Genomic DNA, 19,045 nt, shown 5'->3' with positions numbered 1-19,045 from the left:
AGATCATGGCTGATCATCCAAATTCAGTACCCTGTCCCTGCTTTCTCCCCATATCCCTTGACCCCTTTAGCCTTAAGAAATATATCTAACTCCTTCTTGAATATATTTAATGAATTGGCCTCTACTGCCTTCTGTGGTAGAGAATTCCACAGGTTCACCACTCTCTGGGTGAAGAAATTCCTCCTCATTTCTGTCGTAAATGGCTTACCCCTTATCCTTAGAATGTGAGCCCTGGTTCTGGACTCCCCCGCCATCGGGAACATCCTTCCTGCATCTAGTCTGTCTAGTCCTGTTAGAATTTTATAAGTTTCAATGAGATCCCCTCTCATTCTTCTAAACTTTAGCGAATACAAGCCCAATCGACATAATCTCTCTTCATATGTCATTCCTGCCATCCCAGGTATCAGTCTGGTGAATCGTCGCTGCACTCCCTCCATGGCAAGAACATCCTTCCTCAGATAAGGCGACCAAAACTGCACACAATACTCAAGGTGTGGTCTCACCAAGGCCCTGTACAACATCTGCAGTATTTTGCTATCGTAGTAGCAAGACATCTTTGCTCCTCTACTCGAATCCTCTCGCTATGAAGGCCAACATACCATTTGCCTTCTTAACCACCTGCTGCACCTGCATGCTTACCTTCAGCGACTGGTGAACAAGGACACCCAGGTCTCGTTGCACTTCCCCTTCTCCCAATCTATTGCCGTTCAGATAATAATCTGCCTTCCTGTTTTTGCCACCGAAGTGGATAACCTCACCTTTATCCACATTATACTGCATCTGCCATGCATCTGCCCAATCACCCAACCTGTCCAAATCATACTGGAATTTCTATGCATCCTCCTCACAGCACGCACGTCCACCCAGCTTTGTGTCGTCTGCAAACTTGGAGATATTTCACCTAGTTCCCTCATCTAGATCATTAATATATATTGGGCCAGAAATTCCAGAACGGAGCTTGCAGCGCGTGCAAGCCCCGTATTTGCACTTACCCCGCGCTCCTGCCGATCAGCTCCAGGGACGCCTGCACTTGCAGAAACTGAAAGAAGAATCCCGGGCAGCGTATGACGTCACGCCGCCCAGGAGTGCAGCCAGCGCGGACCCAGGAGCGTGCAGTGTAAGTGAGACACGCCCCTTGAGGTCTCAGTTTCACTGGACACGCCCCCAATGTTTCTGTCAAGCTGCTTTGCTTTTTTACATGCAAAGCAGCAGTTTAAATAGGTTTTTGGAAGTTTTTTGAAGATTTTGGTAACTTTTATAAACTTTTTTAAATGTTTACATTATTTTGAGTAATCTGAAGTAGTTTTAAAGAGAATTAAAGCAATTTAAAGACTTTTAAAAGCCCTAAAAGAATTTTTTTAATTCCATTTATTTATTTAGCAATGTCGTCGTCATACGTGTCTTCACACTGTTCCCTTTGGGGAACTGTATGAAGTGGTGGAAGGATTTATGGCCGTGATTAACGCTCATTCCGTGACCGTAACCATCTTTGAACCAGCCATTAGGGCGGTTAGTCTTATGGCGGGAGGGTTTTACGGGCTCCCACAAGCTATACAAGGAGGGGGGGCCACCCACACCCACGGACGCAAATATCCCACTGGATGTCAACCCAGAATTTAGAGCCGGAGCTCCGACTCCACTTGCCGGGACTGTCTGGAGCGGGGTTCGAAACCCTACCCTGATCTGGCCCAGCGGCGGGGATCCTACCGCTATGACAAACGCCCAATCCGATTAGCAACGTGAAATGGCAGCATAGGGCTCCAGTCACGGGGAGGGAAAAGGCACAGGAAACGTATGGGTGTCACCTTTTGTGCGGAGTGGGCCTTTTGCGTAGCAGTAAGCATCCCCGCCGCTGGGCCAGAAGGAGTAGGGTTTTGAACCCCACTCCAGACAGTCCCGGCAAGTGGAGTCGGAGCTCCAACTTTAAAGTCTGGGTGGACGTCCAGCGGGATACTTGCGTCCGTGGGTGTTGGTGGCCCCCCCCCCTCAGATGGGTTGTGGGAGCCCGTAAAACCCTCCCGCCATAGGACTAACCACCCTAATGGTTGGTTCAAAGATGGTTACGGTCACGGAATGAGCGTTAATCACGGCCATAAATCCTTCCACCACTTCATACAGTTCCCCAAAGGGAACAGTGTGAGGATACGTCCGATGATGACCTCTTGCGCAATGCACCTCCTTGTACCCTCAGTTGCAGATGCGAGGGGGCAAGTCGTGCAATTGTTAAATTTTTTATTTTATTGACATGTAAAATGTTGGCCCAATAATTCCCTTCCAAATGCGCTAGTACGGTCGGGGTACTTACACATCTGGCCGGATGAAATGCCGGTTTTCAGCATGCACAGTGCATGTGGGGAAAACCGGCATTTTCTGTCCTCTGAACGAAGGGGTTCAGAGGCAGAACGCGTGCGACTGCACAGGCAGCGCGTGCGCAGTATAATTCGCCGCTTTCATTAATGCTTTCAGTGAGGTCCAGTCATTACAACTTACACATGAAAAAAGCATGGGTACAGTTGCTACAGAGGCTGCGGAGGAAGATATTTCTTATCGTGGAGCTTCTGAAAGTATGTATGTCTGTATATATTCCTTTGCATGTTATGTATATATTCCTTTACTTATGTGTATGAATGTATTATTTAATTATGACTTTCAGAGAAAGTAACTTATTGGAAAATCATAATTAAAAACATACATTCATACACATTAGTAAAGGAATATAAAACATACATACATATACGTAAAGGAATATATGTGGACATACATACATAACTCATTCTCACATTCCATTCACACAGCCACAATTGCTCCTTCTACCTACCGTTCTGAAAACCCTTTTTAAAAAAAAAAAATTTAAACTTTTAAACTTACTTAAAATTTCTTAAAATAACTTCCCTCCCTTTCCCAAACAAAAATATTGCATTTCAAAAGCTCCACGATAAAATATATCTTCCTCCGCAGCCAATGAACAACTTTACACTTGCTTTTTTCAAGTGTAACTTCTAAGGACTTAACCTCACGGATTTCATGAATGAAATCCACGAAGTTCACTGCGCAAACGCTGCCTGTGCAGTCGCACGCGCTCGAGGTCTGGAAATGCCGGCGTTCCCCGCATGCGCTGTTCATGCTGAACGCCGGCATTTCCAACGGCCAGAAGCGTGAGTAAGCCGACCGTACTCACGCTTCTGGCCTGGAATTTCTGGCCCATTGTGAATAACTGGGGTCCTAGCACCGATCCCTGTGGTACCCCACTAGTCACTGCCTGCCACTCAGGAAAAAGACCCGTTTATTCCAACTCTTTGCTTCCTGTCTGCCAACCAGTTCTCAATCCCATGTGCTTTAACTTTGTACGGTAATCACTTATGCGGGACCTTAATGAAAGCCTTCTGAAAGTCCAAATACACCACATCCACTGGTCCTCCCTTATCTATTCTACCAATAACATCCTCAAAAAATTCCAGTAGATTAGTCAAGCACGATTTACCTTTTGTAAATCCATGTTGACTTTGTCCGATCCTGTCACTATTTTCCAAGTGCTCTGCTATCACATCTTTTATAATGGACTCTAGCATTTTCCCCACTACCGATGTCAGGCTTATAATTCCCCGTTTTCCCTCAATCACCTTTTTTGAATAGTGGGGTTACATTAGCTACCCTCCAATCCATGGGAACTGTTCGAGTCTTTAGAATTTTGGAAGATGACCAGCAATGCATCTACTATTTCTAGGGCCACTTCCTTAAGTACACTAGGATGTAGATTATCAGGCCCTGGGGATTTATCGGCCTTCAATCCCATCAATTTCCCCAACACCATTTCCCTACAAATACTGATTTCACCAGTTCCTCCCTCTCATTAGACCCTATGTTCCCTGACATCTCTGTGAGGTTATTTGTGTCCTCCTTTGTGAAGACAGAACCAAAGTATGTAGTTAACTGGTCAGCCATTTCTTTGTTCCCCATTATAAATTCCCATGATTCTGACTGCAAGGGACCTACGCTTGACTTCACCAATCTTTTTCTCTTCACAAATCTATAGAAGCTTTTACAGTCAGTTTTAAGTTCCCTGCAAGCTTACTCTCATATTCTATTTTCCCCCTCTTAATTAATCCCTTTGTCCTCCTTTGCTGAATCCTAAACTGCTCCCAATCCTCAGGTTTGCTGCTTTTTCTGACCAATTTATATGTCCTCTCCTTGGATCTTAAGCTATCCCTAATTTCCCTTGTTAGCCACGGTTGAGTCACCTTTTTTTTTGCCAAACAGCTTTGAACAAATTCTGTAGTTCATCCATGCAATCTTTAAATGTTTGCCATTGCCTATCCACCGTCAACCCTTTAAGTAATGTTACCCAATCTATCTTAGTCAACTCGCGCCTCATAACATCGTAGTTTCCTTTATTTAAATTCAGGACCCTAGTCTTTGAGTTAACTACTTCACTCTCCATCTTAATGAAGAATTCTATCATATTATGATCGCTCCACCCCAAGGGGCCTCGCACAACAAGATTGCTAATTAATCCTTTCTCATTACATAATACCCAGTCTAAGATGGCCTGATCTCTAGTTGGTTCCTCAACATATTGGTCCAGGAAACCATCGTGTATACACTCTAGGAATTCCTCCTCCACATTATTGTTACTAATTTGGTTAGCCCAATCTATATGTAGATTAAAGTCACCCATGAAAACTGCTGTGCTCTTATTGCACGTGTCTCTAATTTCCCGTTTAATGCCATCCCCAACCTCAGCATTACTGTTTGGGGGTCTGTATACAACTCCCACTAATGTGTTCTGCCTTATGGTATTTTTCAGCTCTACCCACACAGATTCCATCATCAGAGCTAATATCCTTCCATACTATTGTGTTAATCTCCTCTTTAACCAGCAATGCTACCCCACCTCCTTTTCCTTTTTGCCTGTCTTTCCTGAATATTGATTACCCCTGGATGTTGAATTCCCAGCCTTGGTCACCCTGGAGCCATGTCTCCGTAATCCCAATTATATCATATTCGTTTACCTCTATTTGCGCAGCTAATTCATCCACCTTATTATGAATGTTCCTCGCATAAAAAAACAAGCCTGAAGGCTTTGTGTCTTAAACACTCTTAGAATTATTATTTACTATGGCCATGTTTGATTTACACCCTTGATTTCTCTGACTGCCACTTTTGTTTTTGTCCTTCCTGTCTTTTGCTTCTATCCTTGTTTCCCTTGCCTCTGTCTCCCTGCACAGGCTCCCAACCCCCTGCCATTTTAGTTTAAACCCTCCCCAACAGCACTAGCAAACACTCCGCCTAGGACATCGGTCCCGGTCCTGCCCAGGTGCAAACCGTCCAGTTTGTACTGGTCCCACCTCCCCCAGAACTGGTTCCAATGCCCCAGGAATTTGAATCCCTCCCCCTTGCACCATTCCTCTAGCCATGTATTCATCTGAAATATCCTTCTATTTCTACGCTGACTAGCACGTGGCACCGGTAGCAATCCTGAGATTACTACCTTTGAGGTCCTATTTTTTAATTTACCTCCTAACTCCCTATATTCAGCTTTTAGGACTTCATCCCGGTTTTTTCCTATATCGTTGGTACCAATATGCACCACGACAACTGGCTGTTCACCCAACCCCTCCAGAATGCCCTGCAGCTGCTCTGAGACATCCTTGACCCTTGCACCAGGGAGGCAACATACCATCCTGGAGTCTCATTTGCGGCCGCAGAAACGCCTATCTATTCCCCTTACAATAGAATCCCCTATCAGTATAGCTCTGCCGCTCTTTTTCCTCCCATCCTGTGCAGCAGAATAACCCATGGTGCCAGGAAGTTGGCTGCTGCTGCCTTCCCCCGATAAGCCATCTCCCCCAACAATATCCAAAGCGGTATATTTGTTTGTGAGGGGGATGGCCACAGGGGACCCCTGCACTACCTACCTGTGCCTACTACTCTGCCTGGCGGTCACCCATTCCCTTCCTGCCTGTGCAACCTTTACCTGCGGTGTGACGAACTGATTAAACATGATATCCACGATGTCCTCAGCATTGCGAATGCTCCAGTATGTATCCATTCGCAGCTCCAGCGCCGCAATGCGGTCTGCCAGTAGCTGCAGCTGGATACACTTCCCGCATACATGGTCATCAGGGACACAGGAAGTGTCCCTGATTTCCCACATAGTGCAGGAGGAGCATGCCACGGGGCCGTGCTGTGCTGCCATGACTTACCCTTTAATTAATTTTAATTAAATTAAATCAAATCAATGCCACTAATTACACTACAATTAAATGATATACTCAAGGGCCCTTGTTTACTAGCACTCCCCGCTACACAACAGAGCCCTTAGAAACTATAACCACAAAAATGAAGACCTTCTAAACTTTATGAACTATTAACCTTAACTGTCAAACTATAGAGTAGTATAAATACTCACCTGGCTGTACTCACCCAATCAGCTGCTTCCTCTTGCCCGCGTCACTTTTTGAATTGTGGCGTGGCTCTGGAACACCACCGCCGGTCTGCGAGATTGACCGGCCTTTGAAAAAAAGCCCACGAAAGTAAGTTTAAATACTCACTGTACTCTCCTGCTGCTCCTGACACCGGCCTCCAACTCTCAGCACTCTGTTGAAACTGCACTCAGTGCAAAATCGCACTTCAAAGCCTGTTTTATAGGCCCTGAAACAAAGGAGACTTGCTGAGCCCAGCTACAGGAGAACCAGCTTAATCTAGTTTCCCTAATTAACTGCCTTCAGCTGCTCTGAATTGTAGGCCTTGTATATCCCTTTATTTGGATGTCGGTTTGGATGAACTCAGTGACAGACCCCACACTGCTCATGGGATTGTCGTGGGTCCTCGACACTGTGTAACTGCAGAAAATCCAAACAGCTGCTGCCAACAAGCACGTAGCAAGAGCACAAAGTAGTCAAAGGGCCAGAGACGGTCAGAACTCAGCCATTGGACACTGCGCTCGACAACATTTATCTCTTCAACGATGAATTAAAGTACAGTGTAACCAGATCTCCAATTCTCATCAAACAGGCTCCAAAGGAGAGACGCCCTGGGCTTGAAACACAAATAGAGAAGAGAAAAACTATTGTGCAGGGCACTGACACCATGTACTTTGCTCAGCAGAGACGGTGGTCTAGATACCTGCTCGCGTTTGTTTCTTTAAATGTTCAATCCCGGTTCCTACTCTTGGCACTCTTCAAACAGATTTGGAACTTTTTGTTTAAATTGACCATATGATTTCGCTTCTTTAGATCAGCTCTTTACTGCGACCACTTTCAACAGAAGTGTGACCACTTTCAACAGAAGTGAAATTCTAAGTATTGTGTGTGTATATATACAATTTGGGCGGGGGAGGAGGGCCTTCCATGACTGTCATGCCCCCATGGATGGTATCGTATCAAACTGTCCCATTAATTTCTTTTCACCATTTGCATGACCTATTCATTTCTATGTGGAGGTTGAGCTCCTGTACATTCAAGAATGCTCTTTAAGAGCCAGTACAGGCACGATGGGCTGAATGGCCTCTTTCTGTGCTGTATCATTCCATGATTCACAGCTCCCAGGCTGGAGTATTTTGGATGGGGTGGTGGAGGTGAAGTCCTCCTCCCTGTCAGGAAGTACTTGGTCTCAATTTAGCTCTCGCCCACGACAGCACGGCCGAGATAGGGAACTCGCTGCACAGGGAGTGCGAGCCCTGAGCCGCTTCCGATGATGCAGCAGATTCGAGCGCAGTTGCTTGGTGCTTGATGGCGGTTTCTCATGCTCCTCCCTACCACCTTGTTCTCCTGTGGTCATAAACAGAGCCTGCGGGATAAACGCGTAGCAAATTCTCCTAACTCTCACTTCCTGCAGGATGATTCTCGCAAACTGATACATCTAGCTGACACGATGGAGGAGGGCTGCATGCCGAAGGAACTGTACGAAATTATCAGCCGTCTCTGGAAGGACTCGGGTATCCAGGTCTGCTTCGAACGAGCCTCCGAGTACCAACTCAACGACTCTGCCGGCTAGTAGGTGGCTCCTTCTTAAGTTTATAGGTCTGCAGCAAAGCTGGGCGGTGAGCTTGGGCATGGAAAGAACCAGCAAGCTTTGTCATTTAGTGTCAGCCAGTGGCTCAGTGGGCAGCACCCTCGCCTCTGAGTCAGAAGGTTGTGGGTTCAAGTCCCACTCCCGAGACTTGAGCACAAAAATCTAGGCTGACACTCCCAGCGCAGTGCTGAGGGAGTGCTGCACTGTCGGAGGTGCCGTCTTTCAGATGAGATGTTAAACCGAGGCCCCGTCTGCTCTTAGGTAGGCATAAAAGATCCCAAGGCACTATTTCGAAGAGGAGCAGGGGAGTTCTCCCCGCTGTCCTGGGCCAATATTTATCCCTCAATCAACATCAGATTATCTGGTCATTATCACACTGCTGTTTGTGGGAGCTTGCTGTGCCCAATTTGGCTGCCGCATTTCCCACATTACAACAGTGACTACACTCCAAAAAGTAATTCATTGGCTGTAAAACCCTTTGGGACGGCCAGTGGTCATGAAAGGTGCTATAGAAATGCAAGTCTTTCTATTTCAGGAGCAAGAACAGGCCATCGACTCAAAACCACCAAAACACAGATGAACTCGTCATTAATTGCCGCGGGCAAAATGGCCGCTGTGTTTGCCGACAGAACAACACCAGCTGCACTCCCGGAGTTTGTTTAGTTGTGTGAATGCATTGAGATATTTAAAGGTGCTGCATATTTTTTTGGCCTTTTAGATATTTTTCTGCCAATAGGTGGCACAGTTGTACTTTGTAAAACCGTTGTACCTTGTTCTCAACTGCATCAGCCACTAGCAATAAACTGATAATACAGGAGCAACAAACGCACATTTTGTTAGATTAATTGCCATATGTAAAGCAATTAAATTGGAACGTTTCAAGGCACTTCACTGTGTGGGGGGGGGGGGGGGCGGTGAGGAAGGGAGAGGGAGAGACAGAATTGGGCATTGAGCAGGAGCTGGAAGAGTTTGGGTTGATAAATAAAGGCATGGTTGAGGAGGTGGGTTTGCAGATGGGATCAGAGGTAGAGAAAGCAGTCATGTTTATACAGCACCTTTCATGTCCTCAAGATGTTCCAAAGTGCTTCACAACCAATGGACTACTTTTAAATTGCAGTCACTGTTGTTCTGTCGCAAGCACAGCAAATCTAATTACACTCAGCAAGGTGCCAAAAACAGCAAATGGGATAAATGGCCAACTAATCTGTTTTGACGGTGTTAGTTGAGAGGAATGTTAGCCAGAACACTGAGGAGACTCCCTACTCGTCTTCAAATAGTGCCAAAGGACATTTAATCTTCAGCTGAACAAATAGACAGCCATTGGTGGAGCATCTCATCCAAAGGGCAGCACGTCTTGGTTACTGAGGTGAAGTGTTAGCCTAGGTTACGTGCTTGGTCTTGCACTCACAACTTTCTGACGCAAGGGGGCATGAGTGCTACCACTGAGCCAAGCTGACACTTGAGTAGCGAGACTGAGGGATTTAGAAATAGAACCAAAAAACGATGGGCTCCAGACCAACTCCATGAAAGAGGAAGAGTCAATAGGATCCCGCGTCCTGTCTCCCCTTGGATCCCTCATCCCATCTTCCCATGGATCCCATCTTCCCATGGATCCCTCATCCCATCTTCCCATGGATCCCTCATCCCATCTTCCCATGGATCCCTCATCCCATCTTTCCTTGGAGCCCTCACCCTGTCTTCGCTGAATAATCTTTGATAATGAATCTTATCACTGGTTGCTGACTCTTGCTCCATTGCTTTTTAATTGATGGCTTCAGCTATCTCAATGACTTGGATCGAATCGTACAGCCAGGCTACCTCCCCACTGAGCAAGATGTCCTGCGTTCAAGAGTGAAAACCACCGGTATCGTCGAGACTCAGTTCGGATTGAAAGATCTCAACTTCAGGTACGGGGAATGGGGATCAAGGGGCTCATCATTTCACAGTCTGCCTATCAATCCCACGCAGCAACTTAACCTGCCAGGAGCCACTGTCTCAATAACCGATCAGCTGATTGAACAAAGCAACCAAGCCAGGGCCACGATGTGTGATCCCTGTCGAAAAGGCAAATGCTTGGTTAATGGTCAGAACTGCTCAAGAACCTGACATCTTCACTGTCCGAGACTTTTTAATGCAGAATCATGGTACCCGGGCAGCTGAGGCAGTGCACTCGGTAAATGTAGAAATTGGAAGGCTCCCACGTGGCTTCGAATCACTGATTGGGTACGTTGAATGTAAAGAGCGATGCTACCGGGTTAAAGTGATACGGAGTATACAGTAGTCATGGGGAGTCAGCTCACAGAAGAATGCTTTGTCTAAAAGACCACCAAATTGGGAAGTATAGTTAATACTGAGGAAGACTGTGACAAAATACAAAAAGATGTTACCAAACTTGCAGAATGGGCGTGCAAACGGCAAATGAATCTGAATATAGATAAGTGTGAGGTGTTGCATTTTGGTAGGAGAAATAAGGAGGCCACCTATTCCTTGCAAAACAAGAGTCTAAACTTCTGTACTAAGAGAGTGGTGAGAATGTGGAACCTGCAACCACAGGGAGTAGTTGGTAGTTGAGGTGAATAGCATAGATGCATTTAAGGGGAAACTAGATAAGTACATGAGGGAGAAAGCAATAGAAGGATATGTTGATAGGGTGAGGTGAAATAAGGTGCGAGGAGGCTTGTGTGGAGCGCAGACGAGTTGGGCTGAATGGCCTGTTTCTGTGCTGTAAATTCTATATAATACTATGTGACGTAAGAAAACTACTAGGCACTTGGTCTAAACGTTAAACAAAGCTTTAATCAACTGTTTTACAACATGGAGGTCTAGTTGTGTCCTTCACTAGTTCCTGTTAAGAATGTCCTGCACAAGCTGGGCTCATGCCCGGGTATTTATACTCTCCCTGAACAGCGCCACCCGCAGGCAGCTCAGTTGATTCATGTCACTACATTTAACTTGAAGTTTCAGCGATATTTGTTGCCTGTATGTTTGCCCCATTAAAAGTTTACAATTATCCTCTTTGTACCCTAATAACTAGAGAAACGGTTACATAGAATTACAATACAAATTACAGTTTTGCCCAGAAAGGTCTCGCTCCAAGCCGAACTTCATTGTTTTGTGCCCTTACGTTACGTTTGATGGAATGGAGCTTTTCCCACTTCAGGCATTTACATTCAAGCCAGTCTTAATTTTTCCTCCTCTCCCCTCCGCAGAATGTTTGACGTGGGCGGTCAGCGCTCCGAACGCAAGAAATGGATCCACTGCTTCGAAGGCGTCACGTGCATCATCTTCATTGCTGCACTCAGTGCGTACGATATGGTGCTGGTGGAGGACGATGAAGTGGTAAGTGAACATGTACCCTGAACGTGGCCCGTGTGTCTCAGGAGCAGCTGAGGGGGTGGAGGGAGAGCCACCGTCTCAACATCCGGCCCCCAGGTACCACTGCAATCGCCGTGGAAGCGAGCCTCAAAGCTAAAACTCCATAATGACTTACAATGATCTTTCTATACATTTTCACCATATAAGCAGGGATTCCCCTGGATAGCAGGCAACGATTTACCAAATGTATACCATGAACTCACCAGTTGCAACACGTTTGGCGCTGTATTAAGATGTGATTTTATTCGGGTGTGTGCTTAATCTCTGGTAACGTTAGCAGCAGTAGAACCCACCGCCATATGTAGTGCAAGCAAAACCTGTCCCCTTGTTAAGAACATATGAACATAAGAATTAGGAGCAGGAGTAGGTCATACGGCCCCTCGAGCCTGCTCCACCATTCAATAAGATCATGGCTGATCTTCTACCTCAACTCCACTTTCCCGCCCGATCTTCATATTCCTTGATTCCCCTAGAGTCCAAAAATCTATCGATATCGGCCTTAAATATACTCAACGACTGAGCATCCACGGCTCTTTGGGGCAGAGAATTCCAAAGATTCACAATCCTCTGAGTGAAGAAATTCCTCCTCATCTCAGTCTTAAATGGCCGACCCCTTATCCTGAGACTATGACCCACTCGTTCTAGACTCTCCAGCCAGGGGGAACAACCTCTCGGTATTTATCCTGTCAATCCCCCTCAGAATCCTATATGTTTCAACGAGATCACCTCTCATCCTTCTAAACTCCAGAGAGTATAGACCCAATCTACTCAATCTCTCCTCATAGGACAACCCTCTCATCCCAGGGATCAGTCTAGTGAATCTCTAAGGCCAGTATACCCTTCCTTAGCTAAGGAGACCAAAACTGTGCACAGTACTCCACGTGTGGTCTCACCAAAGCCCTGTTGTCTTCGTAAGGTAATTATGGATGAGGAAGGCCATTTGGCCCATCTTGGTTCATCCATCCAGGAAAAAACACTAAACTCCACCCCCACCCCCACCCACCCCCCAATTGCAGCATCCAATTGATTCTTAAATTCAAACCAGAAATAATGCTAACACAAAATGAGATGATTTCCACAGCTGAGATTAACTGAATTTAGAATAGAAAATGGAGGCTACAATTCTTTCAAATGCTACCGATGGCATCAGATGCATGGGCAATCGATGTGATCCTCAGTTGAAAGTGCCCAAAGTACTGTAGCATAAAATTAAAAATGCATTGCCGTATCGGTAGCTGCTTGCAACTAGAGCACAACCTCCAGGGACTTTCACAAATCCTTCTACAAGGCCTTGACTTTCATGGCGGCCGTGCCTTCAGCTGCCTAGGCCTCACGCTCTGGAGTTCCCTCCCAAAACCTCTCAGCCTCTCTCTCCTCCTCTAAGATGCTCTTTAAATCCTACCGCTTTGACCAAGCTTTTGGCCACCTGCCCTAGTATCTCTTTATGTGATTCGATGTCAAATTTTGATTGGTAACGCTTCACAGGTGCCTTGGGAAGCTTTTATGAAGTCAAAGGCGCTATATAAATGCAAGTCGCTGAACAGAGACCTGCAAGAAAAATGAATAATTGGAAGCCACAAATTAATTGACCAAGGGTCACGTAACTCATGTGAGCAAAATCTGTGACTTCAACCTCATGAGGGAATTATCCTCAATAACCCACTCCTCCTCCCTCAATTGTTACATCTATTACTTGTGCCGCTGTGGGAATGGTGTCATTAGTCAAGTGTATATTTAATCCAGTGTGAAACTGAGCAGTACGGAACAGGAAAGCCAGGTTCAATCCCTGGTCTGAGTTAGCTAGGATGCTGGTTGTGTGGCGGGGGGTGGGGGCTACAACTGAGCTAGGGAAGAGAAAATAGTCCTTAGTCCCCATTCCTAATCCCTCTCCAATAACTACTGTTAGAAAATGTGCATGTATGGACTATAGGCGAGGAGGGATTCAGGCTCCTTATGGCTGACTGTCCTCCTGACACAGAGAATCACAGAACGGCATAGGAGGAGGCCATTTGGCCCATCATGTCTGTGCCGGCTGAGAAAGAGCTATCCAACCTAATCCCACTTTCCAGCTCTTGGTCCGTAGCCTTGTAGGTTACGGCACTTCAAGTGCATATCCAAGTACTTTTTTAATGTGATGAGGGTCCCTGCCTCCATCACCCTTTCAGGCAGTGAGTTCCAGACCCCCACCACCCTCTGGGTGAAAAAGTGCTCCTCAAATCCCCGCTAATCCTTCTACCAATTACTTTAAATCTATGCCCCCTGGTTATGGACCTCTCTGCTAAGGGAAATAGGTCGTTCCTATCCACTCTATCTAGGCCCCTCATAATTTTATACACCTCAATTAAGTCTCCCCTCAGCCTCCTCTGTTCCAAAGAAAACAACCCCAGCCTATCCAATCTTTGCTCATAGCTAAAATTCTCCAGGCACTGACCGTCTAGGTTCACACATAAGAAATAGCTATCAGACCCAGTAAGCATCAGGCAGCCAAGAAGAGAAAGGATGAAAACCAAAGGTGAAAATGTTAATATATTTAAAATAAACCATAAGAAATTATCCTTGTAGGTACAGAGGAACTTATCAGTCCTAATATTAAGTGCAGTCTAACAGAAGGAATATGTATAAATAGGAAAAAGTGTAGGCCATTCAGCCCCTCGTGCCTGTTCCGCCAATCAATTAGATCATGGACCATCTGTACCTCAATCCCATATCCTTTTATATCCTTACCTAACAAAAATCTATCGACCTCAGTCTTAAAAATCTCAGTTGACCCCGCATCCACAGCCTTTTGGGGGAGCGAGTTTCAGATTTCCACTCCCCTTTGTGTGAAAACATGCTCCCTGATTTCAGTCCTAAATGGTCTAGCTCAGATTTTAAGCCCCCTTGTTCTGGATTCTCCCACCAAAGGAAATAGCTTCTAGAAATAGGTACGTTTGTGAGAATCTCATCAGCTCCTCTGGTTGCTGAGGGGCGATGTCTGTGGGTGAAACGCTTTGGTGGCAGTGGGGAGGACCAAAATCTAAAATAAGTGTTGATTATTATAACCACTAACTCCCAACGGTTGGGTGGGGATGCATTCATTCAAAATTCATGCGATTTCTTTTCTAATTTATCGATTGCTCTCGCTCAATTACAGAACCGCATGCACGAGAGTCTGCATCTCTTCAACAGTATCTGTAACCATCGCTACTTCATTGCAACCTCCATCGTCCTCTTCCTCAACAAGAAGGATGTGTTCCAGGAAAAGATCAAGAAGACCCATCTGAGCATCTGTTTCCCAGACTATGACGGTCGGTCCAAAGTTCATTGTTCTCCCTGTGTTGCATTGTATTTTTCACAGGGTTCCCATTAAGTGAATAATAAAGGAAATACAACCAGGTTCATTAACAGCTATACACACACAGACAGAATCACAGAAACCCCACAGTGCAGATAGAGACCATTTCGGCCCATCGAGCCTGCACCGACACATATCCCACCTGATCCCCGTAACCCCAAGTATTTAATCCCCCTAACACTAAGGGTCAATTTATCATAGCCAATCAACCTAACCCGCACATCTTTAGACTGTGGGAGGAAACTGGAGCACCCGGAGGAAACCCACGCAAACACGGGGAGAATGTGCAAACTCCACACAGACAGTCGCCCGAGGCCGGATTCGAACCCGGGTCCCTGGCGCTGTGAGGCAACAGTGCTAACCACTATGCCACTGTGCTGCCCTCACATAGCAGATCAATGCACGGTAGCATAGTGGTTATGTTACTGGACTAATGATCCAGAGACATGAGTTCAAATCCAATTCAATGGGGAATTTAAATTCAGTTAACGAAACAAATCGGGAATAAAAAGCTAGTATCAGTAATGGTGACCATGAAACTATCCGATTGTCGTAAAAACCCATCTGGTTCACTAATGTCCTTTAGGGAAGGAAATCTGCCGCCCTTACCTGGTCTGGCCTATATGTGACTCCAGACCCACAGCAATGTGGTTGACGCTTAACTGCCCTCTGAAATGGCCTAGCAAGCCATTCAATTGTACACAACCGTGATGAAAAACAATACATGGACTGCAGCGGTTCAAGAAGGCGGCTCACCACCACCTTCTCGAGGGCAATTAGGGATAGGCAATAAATGCTGGCCTTGACAGCGACGCCCACATCCCGTGAATGAATAAAAAAAGCTTATAAACTCCAACTTGCAAATTTACGAACTCCAGTCTGCATTTAACTGGTTGCTCAATTGTAACATTGACACAGCACTTAATGTTAAGGGACTGTCTCGAAGTTTTCATACTCAAACTCGTATCATTACATCAGCCTGCCCACAAAACAGACAAACATTTGTGCATAGCTATAATATATAAAATATCTTCGTCTGCGCACATTTCCTGTCTACAGAAACGTCTTTCCTTAAGTGTTAAGTGTCAGTTGTGGCTCAGTTGGCAGCACCCTCGCCTCTGAGTCAGAAGGTTGTGGGTTCAAGTCCCGCTCCAGAGACTTGAGCACAAAATCTAGGCTGGCACTCCAGTGCAGTATTGAGGGAGTGCTGCACTGTCAGAGGTGCCATCTTTTGGATGAGATGTTAAACCGAGGCCCCGTCTGCCCTCTCAGGTGGACGTAAAAGATCCCGTGGCACTGTTTCGAAGAGGAGCAGGGGAGTTTGTGCAGTTGTCCTGGCCAATATTTATCCCTCAACCAACATCACTAAAACAGTTTATCTGATCATTATCGCACACATTGCTGTTTGTGGGAACTTGCTGTGCGCAAATTGGCTGCTGCATTTCCTACATTACAAAAACACCAGAAATGACCTATGTAAACATGCTGTGACTACTCCTTCCTGCTAGTGATGTTGTAGCATCTCAGTATTGTGTCTCCCAGCTCTCCAGCCTGTACTGCAGAGGTGCATCAATGCTCTGACCAAGTTTCTGTAAGCTTTGCTATTTAACTATGCATGATATCAAATCCAATATTATATAAAGATAAAAACAGCGTGTCTTGCTTTAAAATGGGGAGTGAATTACACCTGCGCACCCCTGACCTATTTACAGTGTACAGGAAACTTTTTTTTAAATCCAGCACGGACGGGACCGACGTGGTGCCGGTTCATCAAAAATTCCGGATAACCGAACGCTATAGTAAAAGATACGGAGCTGAGAGCTCCGTATAAAGCAACAAGTTCAGAACAATGGCCACAAGTTCCAAGCGTCTCTCTAGCTTAGCAACAGCTGCAGCCACACCCTTGCACAGCAACAGATGGAGGAAGGCAAGCAATAAAACTTACCTGAACCTACTCCTGAATTTTGCCGGTTAACCGAGATTTCCGGTTATTTAGGTGTCGGTAAATCGAAAGTTTCCTGTAATACAAAATCTCGAGTTCCTGCAGCTAATAATTAGCTGCATATAATCATCTGAAAGCCTATTGACATGTCTCTACAAGCTTTTCTGGGCAGTTAGCAGAGGTCAGTCGCCACTTCTCCTCCCCCTCACACATATACACGTTTCCATTCCAAACCTTCACTTGAACATAAACAGCACTCTGACCAACTGGACCCTGGCCATTCAAATTACAAAATATTTACAGCACAGAAACAGGCCATTCGGCCCAACAGGTCTATGCCGATGTTTATGATCAACACAAGCCTCCTCCCACCTTCCTTCATCTAACCCCATCAACATATCCTTCTATTCCCTTCTCCCTCATGTGTTTATCCAGCTTCCCCTTAAACATATCTATGCTACTCGCCTCAACTACTCCCTGTGGTAGCGAGTTCCACATTCTAACCACTTTCTAGGTAAAGATGTTTCTCCTGAATTCCCTATTAGATTTATTAGTGACTATCTTATATTTATGGCCCCTAGTTCTGGTCTCCCCCACAAGTGGAAACATCTTCTCTACGTCTACCCTATCAAACCCTTCATAATCTTGAAGACCTCTATCAGGTCAAGGTCACCCCTCGGTCTTCTCTTTTGCTGGACAAAAGAGCCCCACAGCCTGTTCAATCTTTCCTGATAGGTATAAACCTCTCAGTTCTGATATCATGCCAGTGAATCTTCTCTGCACCTTCTCCAGTGCCTCTATATCCTTTTTACGATATGGAGACCAGGACTGTGCACAGTACTCCACGTGTGGCCTAACCCAAATTTAGTTGAGGAATCACTGCGATGCTCTCAACATGTGACCGGCTGCCAGTCAACTGCCAGTTTCATTGCCAGCCTGAACGAAGCACTTACCTCCCCCCCCCCCCCCCCCGTCACTCCGCGTCTTGCCAACCTCTGAACTAACAAGACCGCAGCAGGTCAGTGAAGCCAGGATTTATCTCAGTCTGTGAATACACAGTAGGACAGCGGGTTCTCCATCATTATTTAACTGGAACTCTTAACTTTTTCAGAAACAAAAGAGTTACAAAGAAACCTGATTATATTTAACAGCTGTTCTTCTGATTTTCTTTCCGTCTTGTTAAGTACTTCTTTGCGTTAAAAGTCAACTTCTGTCGGCAGCGCCTCCCAAACCCGCGACCTCTTCCACCTAGAAGGACAAGGGCAGCAGGCGCATGGGAACACCACCACCTCCAAGTCCCCCTCCAAGTCACACACCATCCTGACTTAGAAGTATATCGGCCGTTCCTTTATCGTCACTGGTTCAGAATCCTGGAACTCCTTCCCTGACAGCACCGTGGGAGCACCTTCAGCACACGGACTGCAGCGGTTCAAGGAGGCGGCTCACCACCACCTTCTCGAGGGCTATTAGGGATGGGCAATAAATGCTGGCCTTGCCAGCGACGCCCACATCCCATAAACAAATTTTAAAAAATCAGATGAATTGGCCTGAGTCAGTTGCTGAGTCCAGTTGTGCGATTGAGCTGGATTCACACAACTTGTACTCATACAGGTAATGATCATTAGGAGGCCCATGGTTAATGATAGGACTGCTGATAGCATTAACTCACATCCTGCTTCCTGTCATGCTTGGTGACTTCCCTGAACATATTTTGTAAAAAGGGCCATGTGATGAAACTTAAACCTGCACTGGAGAGGAACATATAGGAACAGGAGGAGGCCATTCAGCCCCTCCAGCCTGTTCCTCCATTCAAGTAGATCTTTGCTGACCAGTATCTTAACTCCATCTACCCGCCTTGGTTCCGTAACCCTGAATATTCTTGCCTAACAAAAATCTATCAATCTCAGTTTTGAAATTTTCAAGTGACCTAGCCTCAACAGCTTCTTTGGGGGGTAAGGGACGGGGGAGAGAGTTCCAGTTTTCCGCCACCCGTTGTGTGAAGAAGTGCTTCCTGACATCACCTCTGAACGGCCTAGCTCTAATTTTAAGGTTATGCCCCCTTGTGCTGGACTTCCCCCACCAAAGGAAATAGTTTCTCTCTATCAAGTCCAAAGATGTGCGGGTTAGGTTGATTGGCCATGATAAAAATTGACCCTTAGTGTTAGGGGGGATTAAATACGTGGGGTTACGGGGATAGGGCTTGGGTGGGATGGCTGTCGGTGTAGGGACTGGGTGCTAGGGTTTGGATGATCAGCCATGATCTCGTTGAATGGCGGAGCAGGCTCGAAGGGCCGAATGGCCTACTCCTGCTCCTATCTTCTATGTTTCTATGTTTTATCCTAGCAAATCTTTTAATCATCTTAAGCACCTCGATTAGATCA

General features: G+C 45.9%; 1 protein-coding gene across 1 annotated transcript in view; it reads left to right on the top strand.

The window, feature by feature from the left end:
- The window catches only part of gnat1 (guanine nucleotide binding protein (G protein), alpha transducing activity polypeptide 1), an 81,521-nt gene that overhangs the window by 49,755 nt on the left and 12,721 nt on the right, over nt 1–19,045 (top strand). Inside the window, exons 4-7 of the mRNA XM_086001980.1 lie at nt 7,837–7,994; nt 9,792–9,920; nt 11,223–11,352; nt 14,522–14,675. Of these exons, the coding sequence (XP_085858106.1) occupies nt 7,837–7,994; nt 9,792–9,920; nt 11,223–11,352; nt 14,522–14,675 (571 nt within the window). The remainder of the gene's footprint in view (nt 1–7,836; nt 7,995–9,791; nt 9,921–11,222; nt 11,353–14,521; nt 14,676–19,045) is intronic.

Source organism: Somniosus microcephalus, chromosome 11 (assembly GCF_052327205.1).
Source record: "Somniosus microcephalus isolate GS21.2 chromosome 11, FLI_Smic_1.0, whole genome shotgun sequence".
Classification (NCBI taxonomy): domain Eukaryota; kingdom Metazoa; phylum Chordata; class Chondrichthyes; order Squaliformes; family Somniosidae; genus Somniosus; species Somniosus microcephalus.
This window is presented reverse-complemented; position numbering and strand designations above follow the sequence as displayed.